The sequence below is a fragment of the Protomyctophum bolini genome, assembly GCF_963924005.1.
Source record: "Protomyctophum bolini genome assembly, chromosome: 14".
Classification (NCBI taxonomy): Eukaryota; Metazoa; Chordata; class Actinopteri; order Myctophiformes; family Myctophidae; genus Protomyctophum; species Protomyctophum bolini.
In genome coordinates this window covers 13,680,885-13,707,895 of record NC_137875.1, presented here as the reverse complement: position 1 = coordinate 13,707,895, position 27,011 = coordinate 13,680,885, and the positions used below count along the sequence as shown (strand labels likewise).

The 27,011-nt window shown below is 46.3% G+C and overlaps 1 protein-coding gene across 1 annotated transcript in view; it reads left to right on the top strand.

The window, feature by feature from the left end:
• Positions 1-26,761, top strand: part of LOC308328538 (zinc finger MIZ domain-containing protein 1-like) — a 146,578-nt gene extending 119,817 nt beyond the window's left edge. The window contains 19 exon segments of the mRNA XM_080782431.1: positions 4,815-4,938; positions 4,940-5,011; positions 8,710-8,827; positions 9,541-9,770; positions 10,134-10,353; positions 10,759-11,046; positions 11,270-11,464; positions 12,281-12,349; positions 12,867-13,119; positions 13,674-13,815; positions 14,674-14,884; positions 15,767-15,872; positions 16,634-16,794; positions 17,299-17,366; positions 17,603-17,671; positions 18,575-18,834; positions 19,626-19,801; positions 20,687-20,989; positions 21,413-26,761. Of these exon segments, the coding sequence (XP_080638557.1) occupies positions 4,815-4,938; positions 4,940-5,011; positions 8,710-8,827; positions 9,541-9,770; positions 10,134-10,353; positions 10,759-11,046; positions 11,270-11,464; positions 12,281-12,349; positions 12,867-13,119; positions 13,674-13,815; positions 14,674-14,884; positions 15,767-15,872; positions 16,634-16,794; positions 17,299-17,366; positions 17,603-17,671; positions 18,575-18,834; positions 19,626-19,801; positions 20,687-20,989; positions 21,413-21,520 (3,173 nt within the window). The 3' untranslated portion in view covers positions 21,521-26,761.
• Positions 26,762-27,011: the final 250 nt, after the last annotated feature.

The window sequence follows — 27,011 nt, the reverse complement described above, 5'->3', positions numbered from 1 at the left end:
TGGTTCTCAAAGTGGGGACCCCCCCCAGTGGTCCTTGAGAGGGGGGGGATGAGCAGAATGCAGTTGACATGGCATCAACGTCCGTTTAAATGATGTGAAAGTAGTTTGTGTCAAGGAGTCGTTGACGTGAAAAGGTTTGCGATTGTACGTATACACTCTGCTAAGCTTTCAAAAATGTGCAAGGTAGGTAACAGTACCAGGGAGAATATAGCTCCTCTCTATTCTGAATAGTTGTAGACGCAGCGCGGCCCGGGGTCATGGCCTGGCAGAATGCATGAAGTCACTCTGACTCCACTTTAACCCAGCAGAAAAGTATTCCCCCCCTGGCCTGTGTTGTCTCTGTTTGGCCGTCTGCATGCTGGTCTTTTAGCTCTAAATGGTGGGTTGTCGGCCACGCAGACCGGTCCACGATGCAGAGGTGGTGATTTAGTGGGGAGATAAGCTCTCTGTAATGGCAGGGTGGAATCATTTCTCTTTAACCAGGAGGCCTGGCTCTCTCTCCACCCTCTCGAAATTTAAAAAAAGGTCTCCTCTCCTCTCCAGTGTTGCCAGATTTTGCGAGAGAAAAATAAGCAAACCAGCCCCAGGTCTATGAAAACAAGCCCAAAAGAAGCGACCATATATAGAATAGGCCACATGAGCACTTCAAATCTATCGGCTATTTGAAAATAGCCGATCTACAAGCACACAATGTGAGGAGTAAGTGAGCTTGTAAATGGTAAATGGTGCATTTATATAGTGCCTTTATTTCAAGGCGCTTTACAGAGATTGTGCATTACATTCACCCATTCACACACCGATGCGGAGGAAACCATGCATGCAAGCAATTAGGGGTTCAGAGTCTTGCTCAAGGACACCTCAACACTGACTCTGGGGGAGCCCGGGATCAAACTGGGAACCTCGGGGACCGCATGTAAATCCGACGGAGCATTAGTTCGACATGCGGACGCATGTGGGACTAGCGCCTGCTCCCGTGCTTGCGGTAGGGTTTGAGGTGGGTTGTCGTTTGTCGGACCAATGACTAGTCTAAGCCATTTTGGGGCGGGAACCCCTTTTGTTGTTTTAAACATTATATATAGCAGATCTACAAGCTTATAGCGCGCCACCGAGTGGCTATTTTTTTTTAATCGTGAAAATATTTATTTTACTCTACCCCTGAGCCACTGTTTGCACGGCCACTATTTTCCAAAAAGAAGAAGGGGGAAAAAAAAAGCTAAATGTGGAATATTTTCATTACAATACTGCCACATTTATTTAGCCAAAACAGTCAACTATTTTTCGTTTTTACCTTATTTTTTAAGTGGCGCTAGCCCCTTCTATAATCAGCTTTTCCCCACACGTCTCAAGAGTTGCCATTGACCACGGTAAGAGAATTCCGGTCAAATGTCCGCAAAACTTTGTCCCCACACGTCTCAAGAGTTGCCATTGATGTTGAACGGAGCAATGACGTCAGATGTCTGCTTTTTATGACGTCAATTAAACATCAAAACATTAAACGCCATTGACATTGAAGGGAAAATGTACGTCATATGTACAGTAAACGAGCATATCAGCTAACCAATCACAGGCAACAGGCATTCTGATTGGCCAGTATGGGAGGATGCATGATGATGTATGATGACAAGAGTTCCCCTCATTTCACATGGGTGTGATTATTTTAGTTTTCGGTCACGCTGTTTGATGTTTTTGGAGGTTTTTGTTCCTTTTTTTCGCCAGTTTCTTATTGGCTGTTCCTGTCATGGCTACCAGTTCCCACCTGATGTTGTGTGCGAGTTCAGACTGATTCAGACCGTAATGTATAACTGCTAGCTTACATAACATCTTGAGGCTAGGACTGAAGTCTAAGACATTCAGGTCATCATTGAATTCTCTAAAGAGGAAGATACGATCTCCCACCACGCAGCAGCACTTAATATATAACCCTGGACACAGGCCTTTCCCCTTGGGCTCAACCTTCTTCCAGGAGAAGGTTTCTGGCCTGAATTTCCACATATCCATTAAAGCCTGTGAGTTATTACAGCCACCAAATATGTACAGCTCTCCATTGTAGGTGAAGGCTGACTGACGAAAGTGTGTTTCTGGAAGAAACTGTGCAGAAGGTGTGGTCAGCCAGTGGTCGGTCTCTGTGTCAAACACTCTGATGGTGTTGTTGTTGTCGTAGTACCCCCTCTGGCCCCCAAATACAAACATCTTTGTCCCGATGATGGTGGCAGAGTGACGTGATGAAGCAGGAGGTGGAGTTCCTCCGGGGTTGATTAAAGTCCAGACCATTGTGGTGGTGTCCAACTTGTAGATGTCATTAGTGCGTCGAGTCTGGTTCCATCCTCCGTGGATAAACATGACCTTCCCCAAGACACAGGCTGAGTGGTACCACCTCCCCTCTGGAATAGTCCCAGAAACCTGTGGTTTGAACCACGTGTGGGCGTCGACATCAAAGGCATAAAGCACGTTGCAGTAATTATGACCTGCAATAGGCCTCCCTCCCCAGAGGTAGGCATATTCAACAAGAACAGCTGTGTGGCCGTTACGCCCGGAGGGAACCTCAAGGTGGCGTTCTTCGCCTCTTCCAGGGGTCACTGGGGCGAACGTCCTCCAGGTCAAAGTCACTGTGTTGAAGATGAGCACATCAATGTGATCCTGGTAACCTCCGAAGGAGTACACATAGTGTCTCACTGTCACAGCACTCCGATTGGCTGTTCCTGGTGCTCTCAGACGCACACCCCACATTACTCACGACAGTACCACAGTGAATAAAACCGGTCCGTGGTGTCCTATAGTGGTCAATGGTATCCTAGTGGTCAATCAGGACGTATTGGTCAAATCCCTCCGTGTAAACGTGTGGAATAATACTCTGCGTTCTTCACTTATATTCGCTCGGAGGCACAAACACCACACACAGTCCGTCCAATCCGTGAAGCCGATGCTTTGAGTTGACCAATCAGGGAGGACGATGCCCGTTGATGATTAGAGCACCCCTCCCTTCACACGGGTGTGATTTATTTATATTTTTTACCTCAACTTTAAGTCCGTGAATTGAACTTTGAATTGAAATCCTGAAAAAAGTTTTTTCTATTTTTTAATTGGAATCCTGAAAAGTAAATTTTTTATTTTATTTCAAATGCATTTAGTTATACTTATGTTAACTTTATGAACTTAAATGCAAATACATTGGACATAAAAATAAAAAGGACAATAATTGTTTTCATACTAGTCATGCAGCTACAGTACTAATACAGACTGAAGTAATTAAAGCGGGTCATGTTTGGAACTGCTGAAATCAATTATATATCAATATTCAGATATTAACCTGAGGGCCATATAATGTGACGGTGGGGGCCGCATGTGGGCCCCGGGCCGCCAGTTGCCCATGCATGTTGTTGTAGATCGTCTATTTTCAAATGGTCATAACAGCCCTCCTCCTCCCATCGAGCAGTCTGATTGGTCATTACAGCCCTCCTCCTCCCATCGAGCAGTCTGATTGGTCATTACAGCCCTCCTCCTCCCATCGAGCAGTCTGATTGGTCATTACAGCCCTCCTCCTCCCATCGAGCAGTCTGATTGGTCATTACAGCCCTCCTCCTCCCATCGAGCAGTCTGATTGGTCATTACAGCCCTCCTCCTCCCATCGAGCAGTCTGATTGGTCATTACAGCCCTCCTCCTCCCATCGAGCAGTCTGATTGGTCATAACAGCCCTCCTCCTCTGATCTGAGCAGTCTGATTGGTCATTACAGCCCTCCTCCTCTGATCTGAGCAGTCTGATTGGTCATTACAGCCCTCCTCCTCTGATCTGAGCAGTCTGATTGGTCATTACAGCCCTCCTCTGATCGATACGAGTCTGTCTGTCTGACTGACTGACAGTTTATGCTCCTGTAGAAACACAGGCTGGGGGGGGGGGTCCTTTAGTAGGGCTGATTGAGACCACGCTCTGCAGATAGATGGAGAACATGTGTGTGCACTTGTGCGTGTGCGCATGTGTATGTGTGTGTGTGCGTATGCGTGTGTGTTTCAGTACTGTGTCAGTGAAATCCATTCACAGCCTTCACCGTCAGTGAGCATTTTATTGTGTTAGGCTGCCCCCCGGAGGCCAAAAGGAATGGTGTGAAATGACTGGCTGGACACACACAGTCACACACACACACACACACACGCATACACATGCATGCGCACACAGTCACACACGCACACACACACACACACACACACACACACACACACACACACACACACACTGCACTTCATCAAAGTCGATATATATGGCTGTTGAGTCAGCTTAACCCCGACATAATCAAAGATGGCAACGTTTTTACAACAAGGTAAAACGCTGATGTACAGTATGAGGCACACGGCAGGGTCATGTTTTATGTGAAGCTGTAAATGATCTTCAGTGGAGTTTTTGGTTAAAAGGTGAATGGAGTCTCAAAAGGATCGCAGCATTTTTGAGAGGGTTTCTTTGTCCTTGCATACCTGGACTGTATCTTTGCACTGAAACGAATGCACGGTGAAAAACGGATCTGTGTGTGTGTGTGTGTGTGTGTGTGTGTGTGTGTGTGTGTGTGTGTGTGTGTGTGTGTGTGTGTGTGTGTGTGTGTGTGTGTGTGTGTGTGTGTGTGTGTGTGTGTGTGTGTGTGTGTGTGTGTGTGTGTGTGTGTGTGTGTGTGTGTGTTGTGTCCCCACCATGTGCATAGTACATACATGTGCAGTGCATGCACAGGTCGGCAGAACAATTATGTCCATGTGAGTGTGTGTGTGTTAGAGAGCGACACTAACGTGAACGTGTGTGTGTGTCTCTCTCTCTCTCTCTCTCTCTCTGCAGCCCTGCTGTCCTCGTGGTGCGAGGAGTTGGGTCGTCTCCTCCTCCTGCGTCATCAGAAGAACCGGCAGAACGAACCGCAGGGCAAGGTGCCCTGCCCCCCCATGCAGCCCACCATGAACAACCTGAAGCCTGGCCTCACTCACAAGTCAGTACCTAACACCCACCATGAACAACCTGAAGCCTGGCCTCACACACAAGTCAGTACCTAACCCCCCCCCCCCCCCCCCCCCCCTAACACCCCACCATGAACAACCTGAAGCCTGGCCTCACTCACAAGTCAGTACCTAACCCCCCCCCCCCCCCTAACACCCACCATGAACAACCTGAAGCCTGGCCTCACTCACAAGTCAGTACCTAACCCCCCCCCCCCCCCCTAACACCCACCATGAACAACCTGAAGCCTGGCCTCACTCACAAGTCAGTACCTAACCCCCCCCCCCCCCCCTAACACCCACCATGAACAACCTGAAGCCTGGCCTCACACACAAGTCAGTACCTAACCCCCCCCTAACACCCACCATGAACAACCTGAAGCCTGGCCTCACTCACAAGTCAGTACCTAACCCCCCCCCCCCCCCCCCCTAACACCCACCATGAACAACCTGAAGCCTGGCCTCACTCACAAGTCAGTACCTAACCCCCCCCCCCCCCCCCTAACACCCACCATGAACAACCTGAAGCCTGGCCTCACACACAAGTCAGTACCTAACCCCCCCCTAACACCCACCATGAACAACCTGAAGCCTGGCCTCACTCACAAGTCAGTACCTAACACCCACCATGAACAACCTGAAGCCTGGCCTCACACACAAGTCAGTACCTAACCCCCCCCTAACACCCCACCATGAACAACCTGAAGCCTGGCCTCACTCACAAGTCAGTACCTACCCCCCCCCCCCATGCACCCCACCATGAACAACCTGAAGCCTGGCCTCACTCACAAGTCAGTACCTACCCCCCCCCCCCCCCCCCCCATGCAGCCCACCATGAACAACCTGAAGCCTGGCCTCACTCACAAGTCAGTACCTACCCCCCCCCCCCCATGCACCCCACCATGAACAACCTGAAGCCTGGCCTCACTCACAAGTCAGTACCTACCCCCCCCCCCCATGCACCCCACCATGAACAACCTGAAGCCTGGCCTCACTCACAAGTCAGTACCTACCCCCCCCCCCCCCCCCCATGCAGCCCACCATGAACAACCTGAAGCCTGGCCTCACTCACAAGTCAGTACCTACCCCCCCCCCCATGCACCCCACCATGAACAACCTGAAGCCTGGCCTCACTCACAAGTCAGTACCTACCCCCCCCCCCCCCCCCATGCAGCCCACCATGAACAACCTGAAGCCTGGCCTCACTCACAAGTCAGTACCTACCCCCCCCCCCCCCCCCCCCCATGCAGCCCACCATGAACAACCTGAAGCCTGGCCTCACTCACAAGTCAGTACCTACCCCCCCCCCCCATGCACCCCACCATGAACAACCTGAAGCCTGGCCTCACTCACAAGTCAGTACCTACCCCCCCCCCCCCCCCCCATGCAGCCCACCATGAACAACCTGAAGCCTGGCCTCACTCACAAGTCAGTACCTAACCCCCCCTCCTAACACCCCACCATGAACAACCTGAAGCCTGGCCTCACACACAAGTCAGTACAAGTAATTTCTATCTCTGGGACCCCAATTTATATTGTAAAATCAATGTTAATTTAACTCTGAGAGTGTACTCCAACCTGAAACCTTTTCTAATTGTAAAAGACCCACACGAACTCATGAGGTGACCACCGAAATCACCGAAAACTGGAGTATGAATAGACCTTAAACAACTGAAGGCATTTTGGGTTCCCGCCCAAAATGGGTTAAGCCAGACTCTTTTTTTGAAACCACAAAACAACCATGTATCTTGTGATGTCCTGGGAAATTGTCCTCACAATGTCTTAACTGTCAAATTCTACTATATCTACTTTGTTGGGACATTTTGTAATTCAAGTACACGCACGCACGCACACACACACACACACACACACACACACACACACACACACACACACACACACACACACACACACACACATAGCAAAGAGAGCAGTGAAGTCATAGATAGTCTGTAGAACATTCTGTGCTCACTCCCTCTCGCCTGGGCTTGGCCTGCCAAGAGTTTGCTCACCCCTCCGCGGAGGATGCTGGGATATGTTGAGCATTTGAGGAAACATTGAACACGACGTCCATTCCAAACGGCTCACCTCTGGAGAAACTAAAAACACACCGCCGTCCAAAAGCAACAGTGGAAGAAGTAGCCTACTCTGTTTCTCGAGTAAAAGTAGATAAAAAATAATCTTTTGCATATAAAAAAGCCTATTAAACATTTAACATATAACAGTATCAGAATATCAAATAGTACCAAAGTAAAAGGGTTTTCAATAATTGTATGTGGAGTTAAAAAAAAAGTGCACACACGCACGAGGGCCTGGTGTGTTTGTTATGATTCACAGTTTCTCGTGTTTTGGCTTGAAAAGTTGGATCTCAATCTGAATGGCAAACATTCCAAGTGCCCCCCAGCTATCTATATATACACACACAGTATATTTATTTTATTTATCTATCCATCTATCTAGTGACTCCCAAGTTTCATCACTTTCTTTTTCCTTGTTTTTTTCCCACGAGGGCATGCAACCCCCTCCCGTCCCCCCCCGTCCCAGACCTGTTATCCTGGAGAGAATGATTTGAAATTGAGATCCAAGACATTTGGAATTGCATAACCCTTTGGCGGGACTGTGGGACATATTCCCCAAACGACCCCCCTTAAAGGGGACTACCACCCATTTTCAACATTAAACTATGTCATTTATGTGTCTTAGGGGGCTTATCTATGGAAGTATGAGAAAGGGTCCATTGAAAACAATGTTGCACATTAAGCTAATCTTCTTTTTTTTATTTGGAGACCCCCCCCCCCCCCCTGGGAGTCCCAACCCCTAGTTTGGGAATCACTGCCCTAGAGAAGTAGTATAGGTATCTGTACACTGCTCCTCTGAGTGTGTTTTTTTTGCAGTCTATGGCCCCAAGAATAGCTTGAGAATATGACAGTGTTGTTTGCTTTGGTGTTTTGCTTCCCAGTGATGCCAGTGTTGTGTGTTTGACCATAGACATAGAAAAAGGTATCGATGTCTCCTTCGGCTCTGGGGCTCACAGAAGAAGGGGACGTTCGGTATAGGCCAGTCAGAGGAAATGTAAACGTTTGTTTTCTCATGCCAATAAAGCTCCTTTGGATTGAATTGATAATGATGTGCTCTGATTGGCCAGTAGTCACTTGAGTGACAGCGACGCAGCGTGCCTAAAAGGATCATTCCATGCTAGAAGGCTTTCTTACCTTTATTTGTAGTTGTTACGTCCCCACCAAAGAGGTCCAGGTTTTATTTGTAGTTGTTACGTCCCCACCAAAGAGGTCCAGGTTTTATTTGTAGTTGTTACGTCCCCACCAAAGAGGTATTTTGTGCAAAAGTGCATTATTGGCTATTTCTCCCCTCAATGGGGGTTGGGTTTTTGTGCTAATTCGCTTATTTCCATTGAAATAAGTAGTAAAGTGTGCCGCTTAGGATACTATTTACATTATGAAGAGTTGAGTTGATTTTTGAGCGATGGAAACAAGCAAATTAGCCCCAATGCCCCAATTCAATGCAATTCAATTCAATTCATTGAGGGCTTATATTAGGGGAAATAGCCAATAATGCACTTTTGCACAAAATAACACCTGTACCTCTTTGGTGGGGACATAACAACTACAAATAAAGGTAAGAAAGCCTTCTAGCATGGAATGCGATGCAGGTCTCTCCAATGAACTGAAGCGGCCAATGAGGCATCTATGTTCTTATATCCGTGTGTTTGACTGTGTGTTTGGCAGTGATGGCTCCTTCCCCTACGACTCTGTCCCGTGGCAGCAGAGCAGCAACCAGGCACCCCCCGGGTCCCTCTCCGTGGTCACGACGGTGTGGGGTGTGACCAACACGTCCCAAAGTCACGTAGGTTACACCTTGAATACACCACACACACACATCACTGTTTAGAATCAGACGACAGCCAGGTTGAAAGTGGTTCAAATAGAACATCGTCACTGTATCTCCATATTTTAACTTTTTGTCTGTGCTTTTTTTCTCGTACATTTACGCCCTATACTTGTTCACACGATAGCATCACAAGTTGCAGATCTACAAGCTCCAAACACGGCACCAAGCTACGCGTTTCGAGGCTTGTTGTTGATCTGCTAGTTTTGCTATTTTTGAGGGGCGCTAGCCCCTCCTATATACAGGTTTAATGTTCGTCTTTAGTTCAATGTTTGTTAAATAAATGCCATTGACAATGAAGGGGAAACTTACGTCATTTTGTAACTCATTACGTCATATTGTCTCTTTATTGTTAATGGCATTTAAGGCCGTTTGTTTTATATCTCCATTACAGTACATCACCTAATCAACATGAGTTAGACTTATATTAGTGCCCCTCACTTCACACGGGTGTGATTTTAGAATTTGTATTGAACTTGTGAGATTTCCACCCGACAGAGACTATATATATACTGTGTGTGTGTGTGTGTGTGTGTGTGTGTGTGTGTGTATATATATATATATACATTACACATACATATATATTATAGGGTATATGCCTATGGACTATGCCTATGAATCCATTGACATTAACTCATAGTCTTACATTGGACTACGCCGTTGCGTTGCAGGTGCAGAGCCACTCCATGGTGAACAGCAACAACCACATGAACCCGGGCGGTAACCACCCCATGGGTCAGGGAATGTCGGGCGGCGGGGCGGGGCTCAACTCGCCGCCGTTCGGCGGGCAGCAGCAGCAGTTCCCGTCCAAAGGAGGAGGCTCCAACCAGGCCTACATGCAGGCGGGCATGTACGGCAGACCCGGAGGATACCCCGGAGGCCCTGGGGGGTACAGCGGCAGGTATAGGGCTGGCACCATTACACCTTTAAGTTCATTCATTCATTGTCACACTCTAATAATAATTGAGATAGAATGAGCACTTCCGCATTCCATTGTTACAATGGGAGTCAACGCTAGTGTCGCCACTCTCCTACTAGATTACTACTAGGTTGACCGCCAATCCCTGAGCGATCCCAGGTCTGATCCGGTTAGCGGACTCCCAGGGACAACCCCTGAAACGCGAGCTTGCAAATCTGCTATTATTGACGCTTTCGTGTGACACTGTACTATGTCTATTAAGTAGGATATATGTTCATTTTAATTTGTCCGGCCCCGACTACAGCGAAGACATTATGATTTGTCTTTTATTATTTTTCCTTGCAGTTATTCCGGGGGTCCCAACGGCCCCCCTCCGGGAGGCATGGGAGGTATGACCTCGCCACATGTGCGCCCTGGTCCGGGCGACTTCGCGCAGCCGGCCGCGGCAGCGGCGGCCGCTGCAGTGGCGGCCGCGGCCGCTACGGCCACGGCAACGGCCACGGCCACAGTGGCCGCCATGCAGCAGGACAACCAGAACAAACAGGACATGAGCCAGTACGGACAGGTGAGCCCTAAACCCTAAACCCCTAACCCCTAACCCCCTAACCCCTAAACCCCTAACCCACTGCCATGCAGCAGGACAACCACAACAAACAGGACATGAGCCAGTACGGACAGGTGAGCCCTAGCCCTAACCAGTGGTGTTTTTGTGTTATAGCCTGGAGGGATGCAACGCTCTGATTGGTTCAGAAACTTCAGAGCCAGCGTTTCCAGCTAAAACTTCAAAATAAAATGTCCACCATTTCCGTTGCCCTGCCTACACCTTTAAGCCTGCCTAGGCTACTTAAACTATTTAAGTTTAAGTGGTCACCTTATCACCTAAAACTGAGTATGAATAGGCTTTTACAGGGGTCTCACCTGTATATAACCCCCCCAATAAATAAAATGTGTGTGGTTTTTCCCCCCACAGATGTGTCCGTCGTTCCAGATGGGGCCCGCACAGACCTACAACAGCCAGTTCATGAGCCAGGCCGGCCCGCGAGGGCCCCCCGGTGGAATGAACCCAGCTGGCATGGCGTCGCCCATGAACAACCCCAACATGGGCGGGCCCCCCATGGGCATGGGCCAAGCCCGAGCCCCAGGCATGGTGGGGCCTTACGGCGGACAGCGGATGCCGCAGCAGGGGGGCTATCCCGGAGGAGGGCCCCCCAGACAGGGCATGCCCATGCAGGCCATGAAGAGGCCGTACCCCGGAGAGGCAAGTGGTGCCATGTGAATCCCTTACTGGGGGGTCCTTGAGGGGGTATACCTACCAGGTATACCCCCCCCCCCCATCATTGTAACCCCTGTATCCATTTCTTTAATATGTTGGCTATTTAAAAATAGCAGATGTTGGGCGTGAAAGGTTTTTGGACACAGAGAGACGACGTGTAATAATTTAACCTCCATTGAAACACACTTTGTTCCCGTTGTCCTTCCAGTCACCGTATGGCGGTCAGCAGTACGGCGGGCCCAACGGTCAGTTCCCGCCCCAGCAGGGTGGTCAGTACCCGTCGGGCAACGCCTCCAGACCGCTGCCCTCGCCCAACTACCCCGGCCAGAGGATGCCGGGCGGCGGGCAGCAGGGCCAGGGGCAGTACCCGCCCGGCATGCCCAGCATGGGCCAGTACTACAAGGTAACGTGTTGTTCTCGTCGACTAAAACTATGACGAAAAATGTTCGTCGACTACCTTCTTTTTTTTTTTTTTTTTTTTCTTACATTTTATTCATTTTTCATGAACAGAAATAGACAAGGACATACAGAAAGCAAAAAGACAAACAATTGAACATTACAATATGTGTTGCCAACTCAGTAAATAAAAAGTAAAAACAGTAGATAAATGCTATAATTGTAGGAGATCACACACAGACAGGATAATAATAAAATGCAAACATTATGTGAGTGTACGCGTACACACACACACACACACACACACACACACACACACACTCACACTCACACTCACACTCACACTCACACGCATACACCCCCACACACTCTCACAGTCTCGACTACCTTCTTTCACTGATAAAAACTAAATAAAAACTAAGCCATGATGACTAAAACTAAGACTAAATATACTGTCGATTTTGTCAACAAATCAAAACTAGACTAAAATGTTAGGCAGGGACTAGTGGACAAGACGCGTTATGAGCTTGTATATCTGCTATTTGGTATGTGTAAAATCAGTCATTATGACGGCATCAAAACACATTTTAGTCGACTAAATCAACTGTAGATGACTAGATGTAGTCGACTAAAATCTTATGATATTTAATCGACTAAAACTAGACTAATTCAAGAGACTATGAAATTTGCTGCCAAAAACAACACTGGCTGACTCCCAGCTTAAAAAAAAACATGGAGGAGGGTTCTTCAGCTAATAGGACTTTATTTTGTAGTGGCGTAGAGATGTCCAAAGAACTGACCACGCTCTGTTTGGTCATAGCAGGAGTCATTCAACGGACAGAGCACTAACTTCTCTGGGGGAGGGCCGTACTCATACAGCCAAGGCAACGCGGTACGTCTCCTGTCCTTCAAAGTGTGTGTGTGTGTGTGTGTGTGTGTGTGTGTGTGTGTGTGTGTGTGTGTGTGTGTGTGTGTGTGTGCGTGTGCGTGTGCGTGCGCAAGCGCGTGTGTGTGCGTGTGCGTGCGCACGCGCGTGTGTGTGTGCGTGCGTGCGTGCGTGCGTGCGTGCGTGCGTGCGCGCGCGTGCGTGTGTGTGCGTGCATGCGCGTGCATGCGTGTGCGTGTGTGTGTGTTTACCCAATCTGTACGATAGATTATTTTAGAAATGCAGTAAGTGATATTTTATCTCTCTCTCTCTCTCTCTCTCCTCATTCCCTGTATATCTACTGTATGCTATCAATAAAGGCAGACAAAAACAAAAAAATATCTTTCACTCAATTGTCACTTAATGTTTTTATTGCCTGTGCAAAGATCAATAACGAGATTTGTAAAAAGAAAGAAAAAGAAAAAAAGTGTTAAATAACTACTCTCTCTTCTCTCTCTCTCTCTCTCTCTCTCTCCCTCTCCAGCCTCCGAGGCCTGGTAACTACCCTCACTCGCCCGTCCCCGGTAACCCCACGCCCCCCATGACCCCAGGAAGCAGTATTCCTCCGTACCTGTCGCCCGGCCAGGACGTCAAGCCCCCCTTCCCCCCCGACATGAAGCCCAGCATGACGTCGCTTCCTCCGCCGTCGGGTGAGGAGGAGAAGAGCTTCACGCTCGAGTGTCGCGCAGCGCGGCCGCTATCACAGCCCTCTACAGCACATTTAGCAGACGCTCAAGGTGCTTGTGGTGTGGAAGGAATAGTTGTACTGCTCCAGCTCAGTGGCCTTGTGGTTAGAGTGTTCGCCCGGCCTGGGGTCATACCAAAGACTGTAAAAATGGGACCCAATGCCTTCCTGCTTGCCACTCAGCATCAAGGGTTTATAAGGGATATAATATTGATACTAAGGGCTCCATTTCCTCACACGGTAAATAGTGTCCAAAAGGAAGTTGTGTCGTCACTGCCTTTTACACACCAGGTACACAGTAAATGGTGTCCTAAAGGAAGTCTTAACCCATTTTGGGGCGGGAATCCCTTTTGGTGTTTTAAACATTATGTTATAATTTAGCTATTATAATTTAGCTATTATAGCACGCCACTCGGTGGCGAGCTTTTAGGTCTGCTATTTTTGAAAAATTGAAGAACGACTGACATAGAAACATAGCTTTTTCAGAAAACTGTCAGGATATAGAAGACATTTTTAGAATCTGATCTCAGGTCAAAATGGGTTAAGGTACACAGTAAACGGTGCCCTAAAGGAAGCGGTGTCGCCCTCCCTCTCCCGTCCCTCCAGGCCACCCCAACGAGGAGCTGCGGCTGACGTTCCCGGTGCGCGACGGCGTGGTCCTAGAGCCCTTCCGCCTGGAGCACAACCTGGCCGTCAGCAACCACGTGTTCCACCTGAGACCCTCCGTCCACCAGACCCTCATGTGGAGGTAACGCAACGTAGCCTAACATCCGTCTTGTCTACGTGTCCCCTATGTTCTCCCTGTGTCCCCTAGGGTAGGTACCCTCACAAAAAACATGCAGTAATCCTGGTCTCTAAACTTCCTCCTCCTGGCCATCCGGGGCGCCTGATGGAGGGGAAAAGGAACTGGTTGGAATAACGTGTTCCTTCCACGGGCTACGTCCAACCAGGGAAACTCCCCCCTGTCAGGTGTAAAGGAGCAACCTGGACACTCATGCATGAAGGAAGCTTGAGTTCAAGTCCGTTGCTCTCCCCAGGTTGGCGGAGGGTGTGTAGAGCCCAGGATAATTGACACAGGGGTGAAAAATGGGTTACAAAATCATGGGATAAAATTTAGTGGAAAAAAATAATATCTGTAAAGAATATCTGTACAATCAAAACTTTGAGTATACACTATAGAGAGTCCATATTTAGACCTGAGGCTGATTTTAAAAAATGGCTTCTAAATCCTAACAATTTTCTGAAAAATCGATGTTTCTATGTCAGTGGTGCTCAACCTTTTTCATGTCAAGGACCCCCAGAATTATCTGTATTTGGCTGCGGACCCCCATCTGAAAATATGTACTTCCAGTTCCAGTGACCCCCCCAGAAGCAAATATTTGAGTTAGAAACGTTATATAGAATATATATTCAAAGATTTGCGCCACATTTTCACGATTTTCTTTTTTGTTGCAGATCTACAAGCTCATAGCGCGGCACTCTGTGCCGTGCCATGAGCTTGTAGATCTGCTATTTTTCAACGGCTACAGTATAACATAATGCTTAAAACACCAAAAGGGGTTCCCGTCCTGAATGGGGTTAAGTAAGTGTTGTTGTGGTACTACAGGTCAGATCTGGAGCTGCAGTTCAAGTGCTACCACCACGAGGACCGGCAGATGAACACCAACTGGCCCGCCTCGGTGCAGGTCAGCGTCAACGCCACGCCGCTCACCATCGAGCGGGGCGACAACAAGACGTCCCACAAGCCCCTGCACCTGAAGCACGTCTGTCAGCCCGGCAGGAACACCATCCAGATCACTGTCACCGCCTGCTGCTGCGTGAGTCACTGTTGTGTTGTGACTATAACGGACGGCCGCCGGCCCGGGCTATATACACTGGTGACGGAACGGAAACCCAATACGATCTACATTGACACGTTGAGAGCTTGTAGATTGGCTTTTTTAACTATTCAAAAATGTTTTTCAAAATAGTAATAAAATAATAAGGGGATAAGGGGTTTAGAAACTGACGAAAATAGAGCCCTAAGTCTAAAAGACTAAGATTTTGAAGTATTTGTCCTCTGTGTAGAAACCCATGCCGTATGCGGCATCTTCAGTCGCTATAAGTATAGAAGCTATGAGCGCAAGGTTACGCCCCGGAAATAGCTGATCTACAAGCACTTTAGCACTCAGCGCGTCACATCGAGCTGCGTTGTGAGCTTGTAGATCCGCTACCAAAGGTGCCCTGGTAGGCGATGTTAGCCCCTCTCTAACATTCTCTAACGCGTCCCTGACAACGAGAGTCAATAGCAACAGCAGAACAAGCTGTTTGACATCAGCAGATGACGGGTCACATTTTCCATGCATGGCCTCGCAACCCACACACTCGGCCGCGCCGCTCGTTTCACAAAAGCATTTTCCTTACAAAACTCGTTCCCATTTAAAAGAGAAATAAACCAGCTTTCCAGCGGTGTCAAGTTAAGTTGCCAACAACAACAGAGCAATAATCTACCATACACAAATTGCTGAACTGCACAAAAGTGAAAGCAACATCATGGTCACTTGTAGTAATTGTGTGTGTGTGTGTGTGTGTGTGTGTGTGTGTGTGTGTGTGTGTGTGTGTGTGTGTGTGTGTGTGTGTGTGTGTGTGTGTGTGTGTGTGTGTGTGTGTGTGTGTGTGTGTGTGTGTGTGCGTGTGTGCGTGTGCGCGTGGTGTCACAGTCCCACCTGTTCGTGCTGCAGCTGGTCCACAGGCCGTCGGTGCGCTCCGTCCTCCAGGGACTGCTGAAGAAGAGACTGCTGCCTGCAGAGCACTGCATCACCAAGAGTATGGACACTACTAGTACACACTTTATTCACTGCATCACCAAGAGTATGGACACTACTAGTACACACTTTATTCACTGCATCACCAAGAGTATGGACACTAATAGTACACACTTTATTCACTGCATCACCAAGAGTATGGACACTAATAGTACACACTTTATTCACTGCATCACCAAGAGTATGGACACTACTAGTACACACTGTATTCACTGCATCACCAAGAGTATGGACACTAATAGTACACACTTTATTCACTGCATCACCAAGAGTATGGACACTAATAGTACACACTTTATTCACTGCATCACCAAGAGTATGGACACTACTAGTACACACTGTATTCACTGCATCACCAAGAGTATGGACACTACTAGTACACACTGTATTCACTGCATCACCAAGAGTATGGACACTACTAGTACACACTTTATTCACTGCATCACCAAGAGTATGGACACTAATAGTACACACTTTATTCACTGCATCACCAAGAGTATGGACACTAATAGTACACACTTTATTCACTGCATCACCAAGAGTATGGACACTATTCACTTTATTCACTACATCACTATGAGTGAATAAAGTGTAAAAGAGTTACAGATCTATAAGGGTCCATTTGGTTTACCAGCTCTCCATCATTTAGCTCAGAGATGGGCAACTCACTATATTTCCACACTCACTCCTTTTGAGCTTGTAGATCAGCTATTTTTGCTATATTTGAACTGGTCTAAAGTCTCTCTCTCCGTCTGTCTCCAGTCAAGAGGAACTTCAGCAGCGTAGCGGCGTCGGCGGGCAACACCACCCTCAACGGGGAGGACGGCGTGGAGCAGACGGCCATCAAGGTGTCGCTAAAATGTCCAATCACCTTCAGACGCATCCAGCTGCCCGCGCGGGGGCATGACTGCAAACACGTCCAGGTGGGTGATTGATTGATTGATTGATTGATTGATTGATTGATTTATTGATTGATTGATTGAACACTAGTCAACACTAGCACGTGGTACAGTAAAACATTAAGGCTAAAAGGATAACACAAAACTTGTTTTCGTTGTGGTCCTACCTGTACGTATTCAATTCATCAATATAACGTGAAATATTAACACAGTATTGATTGATAATTGTATTAGATAAGATGCAAACAGTCCAGGGTACAGTCGAGCACAGCATTGGTCCAAAAGGACAGCACCGAAGTTGTTTCCATTCCGTTCCCATGCATTCATTCATTAACAACAGTTAACAACAGTGACAACAAACAATGAAGCTTTCTCAAACACATTACATCTACATGTACAGGTTGGAATAGAAATACATAGGAGATGAGAAATTACATTCACCTCCCCTTGTGGTCTCCTGATAGATAAATTATTATTATTTTATTTGGGTGGTAATATTTGGTTATAATCTGTTCTATTTTTTCCCAGTGCTTTGATCTGGAGTCGTACCTGCAGCTCAACTGTGAGAGGGGGACGTGGAGGTGTCCTGTATGCAAGTAAGTGAAAGCACTGACATTACCAATGATGTCACGTTGAGCCTAAATAACTGATTGACAGTGGTGGAAAAATAGTGGAAATAGAGCTCTCAGAATCAGTTGGACGTGTCAAAAATAATCGACGCCTCCATTTGTATATTGCAGCCAGAGTAAACAATGTTTCGTCTCCGGTGGGTGGAAAGTTTGGAAACCCAAACCTCATGTGTCCAAAACTGTTCCTTTTTGTCCCCCTGCAGTAAAACGGCGTTACTAGAAGGTCTTGAGGTGGACCAGTACATGTGGGGAATCCTCAACGCCATCCAGAAGTAGGTTTCTACACGTTCTACACCTCTTCCTTATTCCAGGCGTATGCAGAGGCTATATTATGTCATTTAAATAGCATATTTAAATGACATAATCCACCACTCCTGAATGAAGTGTTTGGTGCTGGGAGTCTGGTGCAACGCACAGGTCCTCGCTGTACTCCTGCTGAGAGCAGGAGTGGACCTGCTGAGACGTAGGAGGGGCCCGGACAGGAGGCAACCCACAGAGCCTAGTCCCTCCACATGCCAGAATAGTACCTCTCAGTCCTGGCATAGTAGTTCCCGGGGTGGTTCTAACGGATTGTGTGGCCCTAGTCTTTCCCTAGTGGGTCTGATCGAGGGTAGCTACTGGGACGTAAGTCTGTACTTGATCACCCCGGCTGGGTCACCCGAGTGAGGGGTATGATGTTCAAGAGACCCGAAACCCCGATGACCTTGGGATACATCACTGAGGATACGTCCCAGTTTCATCCATGTGATGTTCTACTGTAGACATAGCATTTCTTGATTTCTATAGTGTGTACTTATAGTTTCGTTTTACTGACATTCTACTGTTAGGATGTTAGGTTCTTGGCTTACTCATGATCCTTGATGACTATTTCTAGGTATTTAATGTGTTATCATGTGTTGCTTACTGTAAATCGCTCTGGATCAAGCGCTAAATACCTAAATTGTAATTGTATTGTATTGTATTCCCAAAGCCTGATTTATGCTTAGATGCGTGCCAAAAAAATTGCCGATCTTTTAGATCTTGTCAATCTTACAGAACCACTATTTGCGGCGCGCAACACGGGTGCACGGCTAATTATAAATGAAGACATTAATCCCAATTGCATCCCGACTGCACAATTAAAATAAAAAAGGTAGAAGCTGAGAAGTGACAGGAGTTCTCTTTGTTGCTAACAGCTCAGAGTTTGAGGAGGTCACCATTGACCCTACGTGTAGCTGGAGACCCGTGCCCATCAAGTCTGAGATCCACATCAAGGAGGACCCTGACGGACCCCTGGCCAAGCGCTTCAAGACCATGAGCCCCAGCCAGATGACCATGCCCAACGTGATGGAGATGATCGCCCAGCTGGGGCCCGGCCCTGGGGGCCCCGGACCCTACCCGTCGCACCCTGCTCAGCACATCGGGGGCAACGGGGACCAGTACCCGGGAGGCCCAGGTAACCAATGGGTTATCCCGCTTTATTTCAGAAAGAAAATAATACAATGATTTCTTTGATTTTAAATGGGTTGTTTTGGAACTGTCAGATTGTATTGAGTTCACAAGTTCCCTTCTCCTGCCTGCATCTGGGCTCTCTCAAGCAGAAACATGATTCGGTCTGGCTTTTTAGCCAGGCTACAACGTCTCTGCCCGAGAGAGCCCAGACTCTCCTTTCTGGCAGAATGCAAATGTTGTCCAGCAGGGGGAGTGGTTTCACCATGCTATGTCATGCATGCACACAGGTAACAGTTTTGGACATGAGGTTTGGCTCATGTCGGTTGAGCCTTAACTCATCCAGTGCCACCTGGTGGATACCAGTTTTGGCCCTCTTTGCCACCGAAGCCCATTATAAATAAAAGAAAGAATTTTTAATTCTATTGTGCATGTCATGTGCATGTCATCACCTGCACACCAGATTAGAGGAATTTTCAAAATATGAAAAAATATATAATAATAATATATATATATATATATATATATATATATATATATATATATATATATATATATTTATTTTTTTCAAAAATGCGTCCAAAGGCGCCTTTGGCACTCTCGGCTTCAGGTGGCACTGAGACAGTTTTAATCATGCAATCTTCGTCAAATGCATTTTTTTTGCCAGAGTAACTGCTCTAAATATTGAAAATTCCAGTTTTATTCAGTTACGTAACCAGATTTGTTTGAACTATGGATCATGTCGTGAAGATTTGTGCACCTTTTCATTAACAAAAATAAATGTTTTTGTCTCCCCAGGCAACAGTTACCATGGCCACGGGAACTTTGACTTCCCTCACGGTAATCCGTCTGGAGGGGGCGGCCCCCCATTGAATGACTTCATGCACGGACCACCGCAGCTCTCCCATCCCTCAGACGGACCTGGGGGGCTCCTTTCGCACGACAAGCCCCTCAGCCATGGCATGAGTGACTCGGTGAGTGTAGCAGATTTTCACTTGAATCTGTCATGGGGGAGAGGACTTAATTGATATAATCCGAACAACATATTTTCAGATGGGGGTCGGCGGTCAAATACAGATAATTATGGGGTCCTTGACATGAAAGGGTTTGAGCACCACTGACATAGAAACATGGGTTTGTCAGGATTTAGAAGGCATTTGTAGAATCGTTCCCAGGTCAAAATGGGTTAATGCATGCCAGTCCCTCTCCTGAGATGCATGCGGTGGAACCCTTTTGTTCCATTGTGGCACATGTGTTTTAATTCTTTATTTTTCTTTATAATATAATATAATATATATATAATATAATATTTTGTTTACAAAATGTGAAACTTGCTGTTGCTGTTGAATGAAATGAATACATATTGCGTAAATACAGTACATGTACATGACCCATTTCTCACCAAAAATGTGATCAGACAGCTATTTCTGGTTGCACTGCACAGTAAACCGTGCACACCCACCTCATGGTAATGACTATGATGACTAAACCATGCTACTGACGTGATACTGTCGTCGTCGCTTCTTTGGCGTGAGTGCTTCTTTGGTTCCAGCGACAACGATTTGGCCAGCATGTATGCTACTGGATCATGCTTCACCATATAGTGTTACACATGTACATGTGTATACTTGTACATGGTGGTTAAATGTACATGTACAGTACACACAGCTTTCTATTCAGAGGGCCTGGTCCCTATTAGTCGTGCTGGAACTCATTTTGCTTCTACTGTCTTTCTTTCCCCACATTCCTCCGTGATCTCTTTCTGACTCTCTCTCCCTCTCTCTCCCTCTCTCTCTCTCTCTCTCCCTCTCTCTCTCCCTCTCTCTCTCTCTCTCTCACCAACCCAAACCTCCCCCCAGATGTCTCATCCCGATCAGTCCCATAATTCCATGCAGCACAGCTTGCATGCGTCTCCACACCACCACGGCAGCCAATCGGGGCAGCCCTTACATCACAGCGGCCAGTCGGGGCAGAGCTCCTTGCATCACAGTGGCCAATCGTCGCAGCCACCTCAGCAGCCTCGCCAGTCGCAGCAGCCTCCTCCGCCCCAGCAGCCTCAGCAGCAGCAGCAGCAGCCCGGCCAGAACAGTCACCCCCCGCACAGTGACCTGAGTTTTAACCCTTCCTCAGACAACCAGGACATGCCCGAACCCTCCCTGGATGTAAGTGTGTCTGTGTGGGGTGTCTGAAATTATACAACGGGCCGTGGTTCAAACGAGCACCACTCCACACCTGATAAAAACAAAGAATTCAGCTGCTCTGTTCTCCCAGAGTGCAGCAAACTCGGTGGCTAGGCTAGCTAGTTTCTTGGGACATCTGTGGTCGTAGTGACTACATCTGTCATTAAATAAATATGTTTTTTCAGCGATTTTCTTAGTTTTAAGTTGTATAATTGCAATATTACACTTGAGGGTGTGGTTTAACGTGATTATTGCCACTTCAGTGATGCTTGCGGAACTCGACTACGTCTCGTTCCTGACCGCATCACCGTCGTGGCAATAACAACAGTTTTGGACGTAACAAAGTGCTTCTTCTTCCAACATCTCTCTCTCTCCCCCTCTCTCTCTCTCTCTCGTCTTCCACAGCTGCTTCCAGAGCTAGCCAATCCAGATGAGTTACTATCCTACCTGGACCCCCCCGACCTGCCCAGCAACAGCAACGACGACCTCCTCTCCCTGTTCGAAAACAACTAAAGACTCTTCACAACAGAAGAAAAGCAACCCAGACACCCTCCTCCTCCTCCTCCTCCACCTCCTTCTCCACATGACAACACCACAGTGACGCCATGGGCGGGCGACCATAGCTCTGTATGCACACACAAACGCACACAAACAAAACAAACTGTCTGACGCTCCAAGTTTGCTGTGGTCAACGTGGTCATGTGGAGTGGAACACGCACGCCCCCCTCCTGGGGTTCTACGGTGGTTCTCAAATTATTTTTTATTTTATTTTAAGGACCCATAATAATAACTCTTGAGACTCACAAGCGAGAGCGTACATATGGAACCACCGCCACCACCCACCTCACCCCCGCTCCCTCTGATTCTCTTAACACACCATCCACAGTCACATTGTTGGCTGACTATAAAGTGATATTATATTACGGACACACATATGATATCTTGACTGTTCCGACGGGAAACTGTGCAGCTATAATAATAATCAGTTTGCGTGTTTTTGCAACACAAAAAGAGACAAGAAGAGATACTAAGCCCCGTTTGGGCGGGCTTTAAGGAGAAGGAGAAGAGAAGGAGAGAAAAAAAAGTGTTGTAGCTTTTTAAATTATGATTTGTTTTTCTCCCTTTTTTGTGAAAAAGTAGAAGAAAAAGAAGAAAAAAAAATATGGATGGGAGGGGAATGAAATCGTCTCGTGATTTTATCCTTGTTTTGAAGTGTGTTCTTCCAAGACTTGGGTTTCGGCCATGCCCCTTGACACACTTCCCAGCGTGCGTGCGTGCGTGCGTGCGTTTCCTGTTGGACATGACTTTTTTCCTACAAACAGGAAGCTAATTGGAACTCAACACAGGACCTCAGCAGAACGACAGCACTCATAAGTACAAGCCACAATGTTCTTGAAAAAGCTGTCCCCTGTTACCATTCTGCAATGAAGTGTGTGTGTGTGTGTGTGTGTGTGTGTGTGTGTGTGTGTGTGTGTGTGTGTGTGTGTGTGTGTGTGTGTGTGTGTGTGTGTGTGTGTGTGTGTGTGTGCGCGTGTGCGTGTGCGTGTGTGCTTGTATTACTATACTTGTATAGCGTATGTATAATAGAATTTGAGAAAGATTGTGAGGATCATTTGCCTCTTCCTCGTAAGAAGAATGTCTGTTTTGTGGTCAAAACATATATTTTAAAGCTTGGCTTACGATTAAGAAAATATTCGTGTTGGAAAATCGGCCAACGTCCAAGCTCCGGCGCGACGTGAGCTCGGACATTTGCATATTTCTTTGAGGGGGTGGGGGCTATTTTTCTGCTATTTTCAATGCCGTCCTAAACTTTTGATAAGTATAGTAATACAAACGTGTGCGTGTGCATGTGCGTGTGTGCATGCGCGTGCATGTATTCCCCTAAGCACTGTGTGAATGACAGTGGTGAGAGGAATCTGACCGGAGCGACTGAGACAGAAAATCGAGAGAATGACATGAATGAAAGAGAGGAAATCCCATGCATCCACCTGAAGAACTCGCCTGCTATCAGTGCAGCTGTCCCTTTTCTCTGTTAAAGCCTGACTTAAGTGCGCAGGTTTGCGAGCTGACGCCGTGGGTCGTTAAATAGCTGATCTACCAGCTGACAAACGTTTGTGAGCTGGTAGAAGGGATATTTTTGCTGTGCCATTCGACAAAACGTAAATGGGACTTGAGGGGCTGTGTGTGTCCACAGAATTTGCTTTGGGTTTTTTTAGCACCTGTCTGCCATGCATAACGATAAAGACCCAAGCCTCGCGCTTCAGCACTTTTGGGGTTAATCGTGGGAAAATAAATTGTAAAGAAATAAGAAAATTCTCCCCCCAACTTTGGGAGAGGAGCGCTGGTCATTTGATCGTTGTGGCTGTGTCCTGACAACCCGGTAATTTATGACCTGATGATCAGATGTTGAATTGGCAGCACCACAACCCACGAGAAGTCCATAATGTTTACGTTTGTTCAGTTAAGCTGTTTGCGGTAAACGCAGATGACCACAACTTTATCGATAGGTTTGAATGCTTTGCGGGCATCAATAAACGCTGCGCACTGTGGACAATATGATGTCGTCTCATTTCGGGTGGGAACCTCACATGTCCAAAACAGTTACTTTTCAAGATTCAAATTCTAAAACTGTTTAGAGCGTGCACATCTGCTACTTTTGATGCTGTGACGCTGTGGTATGATCAAGTATAGGGAGTTAATTAATTGGCAGACAGCAACCATATGCAAAGCGCTCCTCCGCCCCAAAATACAAAAATACATCTTTCTGTGGACACTGTGGCCTTTATATCTCACACCATCAGGTCCTGGTGATGCGTATCACGTATGACGTTGCTCGTCAACTTCCTTCAGTACGGTTTTGTTCATGTGCATGTGTGCCAACAGCTTCTTTTCTATTTGTCTGGACTAAAAGAAACATGCTCGATCAAATTAGATTTTCGTCCTTCGTGTCCCGTTCATATTTCATGTTTTTTTGCGAACTCTCGTGTATGTCGTTTATCATTGTCTCTGTGTGTGTTTGTGTGTGTTTGATCATCGTCCCACTTTGAAAGCAACCACTTCTTAGGCCCTCTTTTGTACTTTCAAAAACTTTTACGAATAGTGAAAATAGCTATAGCTATACAATAGCCATTTAAATAGCTATTTTAATAGCTTCATAGATAGCTATTTTACACAAGCGCCAGATTTGTTGTGAGCTTGCAGATCTGCTATTTTCGCTATTTTTATTTATTTTATTTTTTAAACATTTCTCAAAACTCTCAAACATTTTTCGCATATAATAACCAGCCCCAGGACAGGGTCAAAGTGGTTAATAGGAGATGCACGTCACCAAAGTTTAGTTTTCTCATAAGGGATTGGCTGGTATACGAACAGGATCCTCCCACAGGCTGAAAGTTAAAATATCACTGTACATTTTTATAAACATCTGTCGTGATTCAATTGTACTGGAATTCCTTTGAATGATCCGACAATGTTCCTAGAACAGTTGTATAATATAGCCTACCCTTTGTTAATACTTTGAGACTATACAGCTCTGTATACCTATCTGAACACACACACACACACACACACACACACACACACAGTATGTATACACGCACAAGCACACATACACACGCATTCCCTGATGAATGCCCCATTAATATAGTGAATCAGTCACAAACATATGCTTTGTATTACTTCCTTATGCGTTGACGTTGACGTGTCATTTCCAAGTCTATAAGGTTAACCACTTAAAGCCTAAAGGTGGTTTGCACACTGGATGTGTTTTTCGGAAAACCGACGGAAAAACACCACTGGACGCGTTTTCTGTGTGCAACCACCTTAAATGTCCCTGCACACAGAGAGCGTTTTTCTGTTTGTTTTTTTTCGGTTTTCCGGAAAACGTGTCCAGTGTGCAACCAACTTAAGTCCTTAATGAAGCAGACCTGTGTTGCAACTGTACTGGGACATTATTTTCTTCTTTTTTCCGTCTACTACACCAAATATCACTTAAATATACACCAAAAATAGCCGATCTACAGGCTCATGTTCAGTTATTTTTGGCTAATGTTCCCCCCAGAATACTGGAAGCTGGGGTTCAAGTGGTTAAAAACAAGCTTTACTTCTATTGAGCTGTTTTTTTCTATTTTCAAAAAGAATGTCAATGAGGGTCAGAAGTTAAAGAAATTGCCCCCAAATTATGTAATTTGTCTGTTAATGAATGAAACAAGTGACCTCTTCATTTTTGTTTTAAAATGAGAATGTGCAAAACAAATATTATCTGGATTGTTTTTACGGCCTGGTATGTGTGTATTGATAACCATGCTTTGCAGAGAGAGAAAAACAAAGTGTGCATTGTTTTCTTTTTGTTTTTGTTTTTCATCAAATTTTATATCGCTTTAAATTATTATTTTTGTCCAGTGTTTTTATGATAGGTATGAATTGGTTTATATAATTTTATGCAGGCGAAGAAACTGCAAGTGTTCGTCGTAGACTTAAAAGTCTCCCATTTTTTTTTTAAAGATTTCGCAGTCCTTGGAATAACTAAATATGACTTAGGCTAGTCTCCAAAGTTGATCATATCACTTGCGTATAACACAGTGGAAGCATTAGATGTTTGTTTGCTTGTTTGTTTGTTTAAGACAATGCACTGCCACATTGGGAAGTTCCATTTCCATACTGTGTGTGTCTCATAAAGTAACTCTTATCTTTAGCCCTCCAACAAAAACTTTGAATGATCCCTGCGGCCCTGCCACAAAACGTGTACAGTTTTGGTTGTGGCGAAGAAAGAATCAATGCAATTCACCTGATAAAATGAAAACCATATTTGGAGCTCGGAACCCCCTCTCACCCCTCCACCCCTTCTCTGAGGTGTGTGTGTGCGTGTGCGTGTGCGTGTGCGTGTGTGTGTGTGTGTGTGTGTGTGTGTGTGTGTGTGTGTGCGTGCGTGAAAGGCATTCATGTACATAATGTAAATGTTAAAGAGAGAGAGACAAACCTTAACACAAACATTTTATTCATTTTCTCCCGGGGGGGCATTTGCATAGTGTATTTAGAATTTTGTAAAGCTTGCATTACTCCCGTCAAAGACATTGAAATGGAGAAAATTAGTTCTATGGTTCCATAGTGTCCACGCAGACCTCTCTTAAAGCCTGACTTGTACCCGGTCGTACGGCGGTTGTGGCGTGCGCTGAAAACAGCCGACCTGACAAGCTTCTTCTAGGTCGGCTGTTTTCGGTCGCGTGGCACCGACGCACGACGAAGCACAAATGAGGCTTTATACGGCGCCTGTTCATTCATGTAAAAAAAATACTTTATGTACCTCTCCGTGCAGGGGTTTGAAGAAAAACCGAAAAACACACTTTTCCTTTGTGTATATTAAACTTCTGTGTATTTCTCTATTACCTGTGTACTTTATAAAGGTGCTGCAAAATGACAAAGAACCTTTTGAGGTCTAATTGGGACGTGGGAGACGTGGGGCCGTGAGCGCTTCCCCAACACCATTTACCAATTTACAGTTTGTACAATTTTGTCAAATTTACAATTTTTATGCAATTTGGCAAAAATAAATAATGTTATAAAGGTACAATCTGAAATGATTGGCACAGCAGAAAGACTCTTTGGTTTTGTACATTCTATGTACAATCATTTCATATTCTAAACTGGTCAGAAAAAAACATATTGTGATTTTTAGTCTTGCAAATCTGTATGTAGTTAGATGATGTGACATCCTAATATTTATCTAATAAATATGTATTCAGGTGAAACACAGTCGATGTAGTTTGTGTCTTTTGATTGTGACTTTGCACTTTTGCACTTACTATGCAAACCATGCTGTTTTCGTGCTCGGATCCAGGCACCCAGCCATCCACCCAGCCACACACATAGCTCCGTAAGGGAGTGGTTGCACTAGTACTTAAAAATATTACTCAACTACAGGTCAGGGCTCCATTTTAGGGGCGACACGGGCGAGGCCACTTGGCCTTTCGTGCTGTGACTGCTGTCCATGCATATTTTTGAGGCG